We start from the raw sequence: 12,700 nt of genomic DNA, 5'->3' as shown, positions 1-12,700 counted from the left end.
AAATATGATGTTTGTTTTGTCTATATGTAAAGAAGTTGTCTGTTTACACATGATAAATACAATAGTACGTTAACAGGTACATAAACAGACTTGTTTTGTTGATGTTTAAAGAGAGCACAGGTTGTCAGATTAACAGAGCAGATCTATATGATGTTGCAAAAAGAAAAACATGCATTTTAATTTTAGCTGGACTTAAAATAAGAACAAGTGATGTAAACTATGACGTCAAAGCTGGTACAAAAACAGGAACATCAAATAAGAATATCTTTTTCCTGAACTGCAGTCATTTTATGCAGGAAGTACACTTGCTGCGATGGATTTTTAAAAGACTATTTCCCCTTTTCAAACAAATTCAACTCCACAGATGCGGACTCTAAATGTAGGTTTGTTACCTGAAGAATAAACACACCAAATACTAAACACCTGGAATGATTTTAGTCTAACTGAACTTCATGGTTTTGGATAAAATGACTATGACCAATACTGACATGGAGAAATCCTTTATCATTATTTCTCTTGTTTGGTTAGAAAACATCATGATAAAAAGGTTATAAATACAACTGGGCTGCTATTAACTCTGCAACTAAATAAAAAAATTAGTCACTGGCATGGTAAAATGCAGTAACGTGACACCTGTAGGTTCCTTGTTTAGGAGCAAAAATTAGGGATAAAGTCACGATAATGTTGAAACAAAAGGCCTGTGACTGATCAGACAGTTTATGTGTGAACATGGAGCGCTTGATTTGAGCACACACTGAATACAAACACACCTAGTCTAAGTATAAGCAATTGTAGAAGCCACTGGTACAATATTATTGTGTATTCAGAAAAGTCTAAGGTCACAGAGGACCTGACGCTGCTCATGGACTCTTCAAAAGAGCCAATTATGAGAATAATAGCTGATAAACTGATCCACAGAATGATTACTTGACCAACCTTTTCTGCATCAGGTTAGGCATTAATTCAAACCACCACTAAAACAACAAGCATCACAACAGTTTAAGTACTTTGTTTTCCATCAGCAGACAAATACACCAGCTTCCTGTTTAGACTGCAGCTGAGGACGCACATTCATCCTCGCCACCTTCAAACCAAACCTTCCACACGTCACCCAGCAGCTTCTGGAAACTGAACCAGCTGATCGTGACCATTTTGGTTCCCAATCAGAATCAGAAGACACATTTATTTATAACTTTAAAGACATTCAAATAAAAAAAAGGCCTGACTCATATGTGCATTAAACAGCTGATATTTAAAGGGCACAATCTGTGGCCCAAATGCTATCATCTGTCAATTTAACTGATCTACAAGTCTTATAATACTGTACGTGCACCAACACCAGACAACTACATTAGATAACTAATGCTATCTGATGCTTTAGAGGCTTGTTTACTTTATATCAGTAATATTTGTGTAATACAGCCTTTCATTTTAAATGAAGATCTGAATACACAAACTATCATTGAAATTCTTCAGTTCACAAGTTTTCCCAAAACTAACATGGTCAAAAACAGTAACCAGTAAATCCTAACTAATATTCTTATCAATCTATGCAGTTATATTGTTTTCTAATCATTTAAATGTGCTCTCAAGACTGCTGACACTCAACTGTACAGCTCAACAAATAATAAATATACCGTCCACCGCACTTATTCAAGTCATGATGACATAAAACAGAGAAGAGAAGCAACTCTTTCTCAAACTCAAACCAGCAAATGTTTGTGCCTTTTATACGTGATAAATAAAAATAAAGCACAATAGAAAGGCTTACAGAAAGTGTGGGATAGAGCTGCAACGATTAATCTATTAGGCCTGGTTGTCAATGTTGAAATTAATCTGCAAATGATTTGATAATCAGTTTGAGAAATTTCCAGTAAAAAAAAGTAAAGAAAACTCAAAGTTCTCGTATTCTAGCTTCTTAAATGTAAATATTTTCTGGTTTCTTTCCTCCTCTATGACAGTAAAAGGATCGTAATTTTTCATTATTTTCTGACAATTTATAGACCAAACCACTAATTGATTAATGATAAAAATAATCAACAGATAAACTGACAACAAAAATAATTGTTAGTTGCTGCCCTACAGTTGAACCCTCTGCTGCTCTAAGCCCATTTGGACACTGACATGCTTATTCAATTAATCAAATAGTTACTAGACAGTAAAATGAATCAATCACAACTTTAATAATGAAGTGACAGTTTAAATCTTTCTCTAAATCATCCTCTGGTTCCAGCTGATCCAATGTCATTCCACTATTCAATGAGATTCACACACATTAAAGCCAGCACTGCAGTGTAGCGTAGCTTTTCAAAACACCTTCAAATATTCTTCATCATTCAGACATTAATGGTTTTATTCAATGTTTCAAGAAAGCACTGCAGTGTAGCATTAACTATTCAGCTTGCGCACTCACACCCACAATTTCTTTGTTCCTTTAAGCCCATTTGGACACTGAAATGCTTATTCGATTAATCAATTAGTTACAAGACAGTAAAATGAATCTAAAACAACTTTAATAACTGAGGAATAGTTTAACTCTTTCTCTAAATCATTGTCTGGTTCCAGCTGATCCTATGTGAGAATTTGCTGCCTTCCTTTGCTCTATATCTATTTTAAGACATATATGTGGGGTTTTGGACATAACAAGACACCTGAAGGCATCACCTGGGACTCTGGGAAACTGTGATGGACTCTGTTACTATTTTCTGATGTTTTATAGACTAATAGGATGAAAAGTACAACACACAGATTAGCTGATAATGGAAATAATCCCTAGCTGCAGCACAAAATGTGTGTGGAAACAGCTAGGCTATGTAAATAAAGATTTGTGCTTAAAATAGAGCTAATATAATTAAACATTTAAGTCAACTTTATAAATCTATGTAGTTACACACAGTCAATATAAGTCTGTGTTGTTTTAGTAAATAAACTGATTTATATCTGAGCAGCAGGACATCAGCAAACAGACCCAGAAAATAATGCAGCCATGGCGGCATAAACAACAGAGACGTGACCGAGAAAGGCTCGTAAACACACCGGTTACCAACCCGAAAATAAAATCATATACAGCTTTAACTAGATTGTTTAACTGTGATAAAGATCTGAATATTAATGCTAGTAAACAGCCATAAGTTCGTTTCCTAGCAAAGTTAGCATGCAATGCTAACAACATAAACATCTACCCGTGTTTTAATGAAAGAAACAATTTATAGAAAGTGATTAAACACCAGTAATATAAACATATTATTATAACCAGCCTCAACAAAAGCATCCATCTTTGTCAACAACAAACGATCTCACCTCCAGAGCTAACTGAAAGGCAACGTTAGCATCGCTACCGTTAGCTTGACTAAAGTTACTACACTACAACTTAAACGTTAGCTCGCATCGCTTTGTCGCTTTAGTGAGTAAAGTCTCACTATTGGCTTTAAAACTGATTAAAATTAAAATGTTTTCACCGGTGTGTGTGCTCGGTAACACACGTTCAAGCTTTACTATAATTATAGACAAGCTATGTAAACTATGCAGCGAAGTTAGCTAACCGAGGAATGCGGCTAACAAGTTATCCTTCTCCACACAAACTTAACCTGCTGCAGACATTAGCCGTATAAACAATGTGAATTTAATTTTATATTTGTTATTATAAGCCTTAAAATGAGTGAGTTTGTGCTGCAGCAGAAGTGGAGCAAACTTTTTTTTCCACGACAGCAGCCAAAAAGGGTCCGTCTACGTCCTGGTGCCAACACACTCACAAGGGAAAAAATCTGTTCGCTGAACTCCCAAGTGTTATTGGTAACTTATTTCCACAACCTTTCTAAAAATTCATTTGTGTTATATAGCACACATTAACTTTAAAAATATCCACACAGTCGAGTGTAGAAGTTCAGCTTTTTTAAACTCGACAAATCGTAAACACTCAGCACTCCAACCCGAGAGACTGCGTTCACTCCAGCGTGTAGACGGAGCCCAAAAGTCGGGCTCAGACCCGCAGGCTGGGAATTAAGTTTTGTATTACCTTTCTTCTTCTTTCCTTAATTTCCCCCGTGATGGTGACGCTCCTTTTGACGCTGTTTCATCGTAGTAGCTCCAGTCCAAATTCCCTCCAGAGTAACAGGGCAGAAAAGCGTAATTTCCCAGCGTTTTAGTGGTAATATTTTCGGCGTCGCACACTCCTCCGCTCCGCTCAGTCGGTCTGCGGTTCAGGCTGTTTGATGATGGAGGAGAGCAAATACCAGCCTGACAAAGATCGTCTGTGCTGCAGCGGTGGATCACTCTGTGGGACAAAACTAATGGCCGAACTTCCGGTCGGCAGGAGTGGGTTTGATCAAACACGCATGCGCCGGCGTTTTCACCTTTCAGGTATCTTTAAATTGGTGGTGAGTTTAAAAGCGGACCTTTTCTAATGGAGTTTCTATGTTAACAAGTTGTGACATGTGCATATTTCCTTTTCTACTATTCAATTTAATTCAGTAAACTTTATTGGCATGACATTTCTTATGTGTTGCTTTTTCTTTATTTCAGTGTTCCCCGTAGAGCTGCAGCCACCACTGAGGACAATGAGGTCATGTTGTAGCCTATTTTTTGTGGGAATTTGGAGGTTTTAGCAAATCAGGGGAAGCTGCATTGTACAATTAAAAATCTAACATGATTTCATAGTATTTTTAGACACAGACTTTATAGATCTGATTAAAATTATGCCAGAAATAAGTAAAATGTGAGGTATTTCTCAACCAGAACTTTAATTGTCAAGAAAGTTTTATGTTGGAAAATAAACTATGCAGGTAATGAACAATACACTGAAATAATAACATGAAAATTATGGGGTTTCATTTGGTGCCTGGTCAAAATTCTGTGTCTGTATCTCATGGTTGACAACTGTACAAGCTTTATATTTTATTTCTTATTTTATTTTATTTTATTTCATTTATTTTCATTATTGATTGATTGATTGATTGATTGATTGATTGATTGATTTCAGATTATTTTCTCGAAATGTTTAAAAAGATATGTTTGGTCTTGAAGAGGCTTTTTAAGAGCTGGAATAAAAAAAAATAGAATAAAATTTATTTTAAAAAAATGTTATTTGACCAAAATATATATATATATATTTTTAATTTAATTTTATTATTATTATTTTTTAGGTATTTCAAAGGTCAAGCTAAAATATAATCATTATAATAAAAACTAAAAATTTGGGGGGGGTTTTAACGATGAAATTTCCACTCTTTCTACTGTTGATTAGTAATAAACAAATTCAAATAAATTATGTCTAATTAATGAATATTATAACATTGCAAACCACCATCAAAATACCATTAAGAAAACCCAGTAGCAAAAGCTTTATTTTTTGTGATCATAATTAAATATTAATATCTTCTAAAACAGTTCATGAACAACACTGGAAAAAGTGTGTTTTCTCTTAATTAATTAGAGTTTTACATCATTAAAATTAAGATTTACAGGCCTCGACATATGTTAACCCTTACGTTCATCTGTATTTTACAACATGAGTACACTGCCAGATTCAGTTTAGTGATAAAAGAGAATGAATGACATATGAAATTAATAAAAATTTGACTGTAATTCAGTGAACCTGTACTGTAGACCTCTGTATTTTCAAAGCTGCTGTAGCTGTCTATGTTTTGGTCTCCTGACTCAGAGGCAGAGTGAGAGCTCTTTCGCTTTTTCTTCGTCTGTGTTTCCAATCACTGCTGCTCTGTTCACTCCTGCACAGACCTGCAGGCTTTTATTTTGAAGTCTCAGAGTGACCCAGGCGCCCTCCGGTGTTCAAGAACGGAACATCACTCCCACCAACTTAAATACCACTACTACTATTACTACTACTACTACTACTAATAATAATAACAATAATAAGAAGAAGAATAAGTTAGGTTATAATAATACATCAGATCTAATAAACAAGACTAACAGTTTTGGGTGTGACTGTAAGTAATGTTGAAACTCAAACACAGAACATGTTGCAACACTTTAAACTCATGACATTTCTCCGCAGTCGTGACCTGTGTGTCAGAGTTACAGAAATAAGAAGTGAAAGAGGAACTTCCTGTAAATGTCTATGGCTATTATCTGGAAGTGATCTGTTGGAGGCGAGGCTGGCATTTGAACTCATGATCTTCTGTGTTCCATGCCCCTTTCCCTAAATTAGGGAGTATATGCAGGTGTTTTAGATGCAGTAAAACCCTCTAAAATAGGCAGAAGACTCCTCTCACCTTGGTGGTTTTAAGTCGGGGTTAGTAAACAGTAGAAAGCAGCATAGAGGCCAGTGAAGACGTTACTTCTCTTTTCATATCTGTTACTTACTCAGTCTCTCTTTCAAAGTCGGTGAGAACTAATTTGCAACAATGTTCGAGCTGCTTGGATGCATGTTGGCCTGGGTGTCATGTTCCCATCACTGCCGATCAGAGCTGGAGCCAATAAATATTAGGGATGTAAAAATACATTGATCCAATATCAACCATGCAAAGTAAAAGCATCTAAACATATCATCATCTTTAACGTATGGCTTTGTGTTGAAATTCCATTGGCAGGTCTGGATCACCAGTATCGTCCTAAACATTCAAACTGCTGAATTGAGATGTGGGTAATATTCTGGTTTTAGGAGCATTCTTTGGACACTGCATCACTGACCTTTTCAAGGAGGTGGTTGTGATTTGGTGCAGGGTCAGAAGTGACACACACTTAAACTACACGATTCACATGCAAATGATGAGCACTTAGTCCGAAGAGAAAGATCATCGCTATGGCATCCAGGCACTGCTGGGATTTGAACCCAGGATCTCCTGTTTACTAGACAGGGGCTTTAACCAACTAAGCCACAGCGCCTTACATTTCTTTTCCACCTACTTCTTTCCATTGTTTCCTTTCATTTCCACACTAATGACACAATGGGCCTAATGCAATAAATGAAGAAAAATGTCCTCTTATTTTTGTTGGTATCCATGATTTGCTTCTTATTTTGTTAGGACCCGCTGATTTCTGGGATTCAGTTTGGCGTATTTCTGCTCGTCTCTTAGAAAATTTGTGAGACTGAGAACACACCGACCAAAATCCAACACAAACACACATACATTTTTAATTTAAGGAACATAGAAATGAGTAGATATCATATAGTCAAGTTCAGGTTAATTTATGTTTTAGGGTCATTTTTATGAGTAGATTATCAAATTCATGGGCTGAAGAAATACTAGTGGTCCTCTGATCCCAGTTAAGCCTGGGCAATGTGTTTTGTTTTCCAAACACAAAAATGTTTTTTCTACACACAAAACAGTTAAGATTAGAAAATAATTCGTTTGAATTAAGACTGTACACATCAACTTGATCAAATAAATGTCACAAAACACATTAAAACATTTTCATACAGCAGGTGCATATTGACACAAGCCTACAACAAACGACCTCCTTTGTTTTATCATAGTATTTGAATAGAAAGAAAGTCAAGGAAACTATTTTACACAACAGAACTGAGGCACCAAGGTCATTTTATAGATGTTGGGAATCTAGAAATTAACTGTACTCAACTTAAAATACAGTATTTCAGAGGGTTGTTATGAAGTTGCACCTTTGGTCCATCAGAACAGTTCAAGTGACCCCTTGAAGAAGGGTGAGATCAGCCACAAAGCCTGTCCCAATGTCCACCTCACAGACTCGAACACACAACAGACAAAAAAAATTTTATACTTCATGTTTTCACGTGTTTGAAGTGCTCAATTTATTCAACTTGCAACACATATATTCGTCAAATATTAAAACCTGTTAGACAAATGTAAAGCAGCTGAACCTCCAACAACCAGGAGAGTCTTAACGTGACTTCAGCTTCTTTCCATCCTTCATAATGTGACATTAATAATGTTTCACTTACAGCTCATTGACACCAAAACCAGTTCAAACACTCTGAATAATGTTAAACAGTGACGCAGTGACAACAGCGCTAACTAATGCTGTCCCTGCCTCGTTCCACATGCTGTAACAAACTGTGACAAACGTTCTGCATGCACACATTCACCCTCTGGAAAACACGCAAACTGTATAAAATATTCAAAGTAAAAACTGTACACCAGCACACAGACTCATCACGACTGGCCGAGTGTGTGTGTGCCAGTCAGACAGACGGATCAAGGCACAATACGCTGCAGGGAATCTCAGCAGTTAACGTTCCCCACAGAAACTTGTGTCAAAGTCATTTTTAAGTTCATCTGAAAAACACAAACCCAAAAGTCTTCTGCTCTAAATCATGTATTCAGTGTCTCTGAGCTCCGTCCACACTGCGGAAACATCAGACCTGACACTTCAAAATCACTCTGTAAGATAGGAGTGAACATATGCTTTGATTTATTGTGTTTATCGTTAACGGAGCGTCATTGAACGCACCTGGAGCAAACATAGGAAGGGATCTGAAATGGATCAGGTTTTATTTTGCAGTTTGTTGAGCTGCTCCTCTAATAGCGATCAAATGCTAAAAAAAATATGTTGTGTTCACACCAGACGCAAAAACAACTTGTGCAAGTGACACGTACCGTAAAGTCAACGTAAAGACGCGATTAGATGAGAATTCCCGCTTGCCGGCGTGCTGGACACGTTGCGAATTAAGTGGCACGTGTGAAGCAAGTGGCACAATTTTGCGTCATACACTTATTTGCAAGATATGAAAAACCTGAACTCAAGCGACCAATTTGCACCGCGATAGCCAATCAGCATATGACGCCAAAGTCATACCTGCGGAAGTGCATTAACCGATTCAGCAATTTCACATGCGTACGATGTGAGTTATTCGCGCTGTGAAACGAGTCAACACAAAATATTCTAGCGTTCAAACTCACGTGAGTAACGCAACATGAATATTCACATCGCGTTTGGTGTGAGCAAAGCTTTCAACACTTTTAAGGCATCTTTCAGTTGCTAGGAAACAACATCGTTGTTCCACCTTTTTACACATAGATGGCGCCACAGGGCCGCTACGAAGTCCCTTGCATTTTCACACAGACCCAAAAACGGCGGCATCATTCCACTCCAGTGTGTGATTTTAGGGGCCGTACACATGCCACTTCCTTTTGCGCTCGTTTTCAAGGTAGCTGTGCGGCGGACACTCTCAAACACCAGGGCGATGAGCTCCTCTCAAAGCGTCATTGTCTGAGAAAAGGCTGTAAAAAGCCTCTGCACACAACCTGCTCAGCAGCAGACAGACACAGTTAGAGAATACCTGGTGAACATAGAGGAGCATTTAGCAGCTAAAGAGACAGATATTTCCCACAGGAGTCGGTGGAGACCAAAAACAGAGCTAAAAGTTAGTGAATATTGTACTTCAGGTGGACACAAACATCCATATGGAGCCTCGGATGCCCTAGATATTATATTGTTTTAGATCTTGTGTGCACAAGATAAAAGAAAATAAAAAAATATCTTCATCGTATCTGCAATAGTCATTAAAGGAAACAGTGTAAAGGTCGGCAGTGTGAACGGAGCAGTAAAGTGGCCTCTGGTGAACAAACGCCACCATCATAAACATTCAAGCTCTAAAAGTTCAGGACAACAAACATTAACAGAATAATTACAAACAAAAAAAGAACCCATTAACACTCAAAATACACCTCGTGATGCCAAACATCCACAAAACAAATTGAATAACTAATAATCTGTCAAGCACTGAACGCAGCAGTGATGATATATATTAGCTTTTAAATAAATATCACACAGTCAGAACAGTCAATAAATATGAAATTCAAGGTTAATTGTTGCACAGTAACGCCTACTGTCTGTGAAGTCACAGAGGGATTAGTAGTTACACTCCACATCATATCATCAGACACTATCAACACTCTGCAGCAGCCCCACCTGCAGGTTCACCTGGAAAAACAAATACGCTCAAGTACTGTGTGAGAGCAGGAAGTAGGTCCAGATAGCATTTGTCTGAATATGTCTGAAGGTCATTTGGGGTCTCTATGTGGTCGTTTTATGTCTATGTAGTCATTTGGTGTCTCTTTGCAGTCATTTTGTGTCTCTCAATGGTTGTTTTGTCTCTATGTGGTCGTTTTGTGTCTATGTAGTCATTTTGTGTCTCTTTGCAGTCATTTTGTGTCTCTCAATAGTCGTTTTGTCTCTATGTGGTCGTTTTGTGTCTCTATGTGGTCGTTTTGTGTCTATGTAGTCATTTTGTGTCTCTTTGCAGCCATTTTGTGTCTCCTTGTGGTCGTTTTGTGTCTCTATGTGGTCGTTTTGTGTCTATGTAGTCATTTTGTGTCTCTTTGCAGCCATTTTGTGTCTCCTTGTGGTCGTTTTGTGTCTCTATGTGGTCGTTTTGTGTCTATGTAGTCATTTTGTGTCTCTTTGCAGTCATTTTGTGTCTCCTTGTGGTCGTTTTGTGTCTCTCAATGGTCGTTTTGTCTCTATGTGGTCGTTTTGTGTCTCTATGTGGTCATTTTGTGACTATGTAGTAATTTTGTGTCTCTGCAGCCATTTTGTGTCTCTGAGGTCATTTTTTTGTCTCTTAGTGGTCGTTTTGTGTCTCCTTGTGGTCGTTTTGTGTCTCTTAATGGTCGTTTTGTCTCTATGTGGTCGTTTTGTTTCTCTATGTAGTTGTTTTGTGTCTCTATGTGGTCATTTTGTGTCTCTTTGCAGCCATTTTGTGTCTCTGAGGTCATTTTTTGTCTCTTAGTGGTCGTTTTGTGTCTCTTAGTGGTCGTTTTGTGTCTCTGTGTGGTCGTTTTGTGTCTCTATGTAGTCATTTTATGTCTCTTTATGGTCGTTATGTGTCTCTATGTAGTTGTTTTGTGTCTCTGTGTGTTCGTTTTGTGTCTCTGTGTATTCGTTTTGTGTCTCTATGTGTTTCCATGTAGTCATTTTTGTCTCTTTATAGTTGTTGTATATCTGTTTTTGGTTGTTTTGTGTCTCTGTATGGCTGCATTTCTTTTACATTGTTTTATTGTATCTTAGTGGTCATTTTACATTTCTTTGTAGTCATTTACATCTCTATGTGGTCATTTTGCATCTCTATGTAGATGTAGTCGTTGTACGTCTCTTTGTATTTCTTTTGCATCTCTTTGTGGTTTTTTTTGCGTCTCCATATTTGTTTCAAGTAATTTTTTTGTTTACTCATATTCAGCCACACAGGTGAACCTGCTTGCATGAGGCCAGTGGAAAGTGTCACCTGGTCATGTTACATTCACTGTCTCACTTCTAACAACGTGTCAGACACAGTTCAGATAAGGCTTCTTCATGGGCTGCTCTGCTGTTCAGTTCACTGTCACACAGCTGCAGTGTGACGTCTGCCTGAGTCTGAGCCCAGACCGGGTCCAAGACTAGTTTCAAGACTGCACTGGCACTGAGAGACAGCCATGCTCTTGTCAAAACCAGGAAAAAAAACACTTTTTTTTTATATAAAAATGCTGCTGCTGCTCTGAATAAACAATGAATTAAAGTTTGAGGACATTTTGTTTCTCTACAGTCTGTGGTTTCTATTTTACATTGTAGTGCTGAACCAAACATTAATAAAATATAATTGTTAGTTTAGTTAAGTGAAAAAAAGCATTCAAAAAACCTAAACAAGTTGAGATCAAAATAGGCACAATACCAAAACAAGTCCAAGATATAATGAGAACAATATTCTGGAGACAAAATACGGCTGTGCAGCAGTTCAAACTAATGGAGTCTCGAGTATGCCTCCGGATTATTTTATATAAAAAAAAAAAGAAAGAAATTAATTTAAAATTTAGTTGGAAACAAAAAAAGAACTCAAAGTAAAAAAAAAAAAAAAAATCAAATTATGATAAAAAAATATGGCTAGTTATAATTCAGTTTCCTTATTTTTACCTTAAAAATGACGTAGTAATTTAATTAAAAAATTGAATTGACTTTTTTTAAATTATGCATTTTAACATTACTTTATTTCATAAAGTGAATGATTAAAATTTACATTCATTAATTTGGCTCTTTTGTCAAAGTGACATACAAATGAGGTGCAACACAAGCTACAAATAACTTAAATTAAATTAAGATTGTTAAATTGTTATTATCAAATTAAATTTAAATTATTAACATTAAATGTAATGAGCTCTTTATTTTAATTATTTGTTGCATTATAACTTTAGTAACAGTTATTTATATTATATTATTATTTTATTAACTGATAAGAATATAAATAGCTATTTCATTTGGCACACTTGAGACTCCATATACAACTCCTACATCTGAACAACACAGCGGTCACATCAAACACTCAAGTAGTTTCTGGTAGAAAACACAAGAAAAATAAAAGTACATAATAAAGTGGGTTGGACTGACAACAGAAAACATCATGACTTAGTTTCTGTTTCTGTAGTGAAGCAGGATCATCAGGCAGCATTGTTTTCATCATTAATATTAATGCACAAAAAGAAAAAAACAAAGTGTATTTTGCATAAAGAGCATTTACACACATCTTGTAAAAGTCGTCGGCATGTGTTCACTCGTTGTGGCTGGCAGTGTTGCCCTCGGTTGGTCTACACGTTGATGGCGTGAGCGTGCTTCTTGCACAGAGGTTTGTCTTTCTTTGAGTAGAAAGGCTGGCCCTCGAGGTTCACATGGCAAACCTGTAGGTACGATAAAGTTGTGCAAATAAATTTCACAGAGCATTTCATTCTGAACCAAAAGTTTTCAGAGGGACTGTCTTTAGTAGAAAGTAGTTCTGAATAAAAAAAGTCTACAGTGA

The 12,700-nt window shown here is 36.7% G+C and overlaps 2 protein-coding genes and 1 non-coding gene across 8 annotated transcripts in view; all 3 read right to left on the bottom strand.

Moving 5' to 3' along the window:
• The window catches only part of LOC125903742 (bone morphogenetic protein receptor type-1A-like), a 68,870-nt gene extending 64,653 nt beyond the window's left edge, over positions 1-4,217 (bottom strand). The window contains exon 1 of one of the 2 annotated variants that reach the window (XM_049600865.1): positions 4,016-4,217. The gene's annotated coding sequence lies outside the window, so the exon portion shown is untranslated. The remainder of the gene's footprint in view (positions 1-4,015) is intronic. The other variant, XM_049600864.1, reaches the window with a different exon arrangement.
• Positions 4,218-6,769: 2,552 nt separating this feature from the next.
• Positions 6,770-6,843, bottom strand: trnat-agu (transfer RNA threonine (anticodon AGU)). The gene has a single exon. It is a non-coding gene; the product is annotated as a tRNA-Thr (tRNA).
• An 861-nt stretch (positions 6,844-7,704) lies between these two features.
• Positions 7,705-12,700, bottom strand: part of LOC125903658 (PDZ and LIM domain protein 7-like) — an 83,370-nt gene continuing 78,374 nt past the window's right edge. For all 5 annotated transcript variants that reach the window (XM_049600709.1, XM_049600712.1, XM_049600713.1 and 2 more), the window contains one exon: positions 7,705-12,581. In XM_049600709.1, the coding sequence (XP_049456666.1) occupies positions 12,492-12,581 (90 nt within the window). In that variant the 3' untranslated portion in view covers positions 7,705-12,491. The remainder of the gene's footprint in view (positions 12,582-12,700) is intronic.

This window comes from Epinephelus fuscoguttatus, linkage group LG16 (assembly GCF_011397635.1).
Source record: "Epinephelus fuscoguttatus linkage group LG16, E.fuscoguttatus.final_Chr_v1".
In the NCBI taxonomy this organism is placed as follows: domain Eukaryota; kingdom Metazoa; phylum Chordata; class Actinopteri; order Perciformes; family Serranidae; genus Epinephelus; species Epinephelus fuscoguttatus.
Note: the sequence above shows the minus strand (reverse complement) of the source record. Positions and strands in the feature narration are given on the sequence as shown.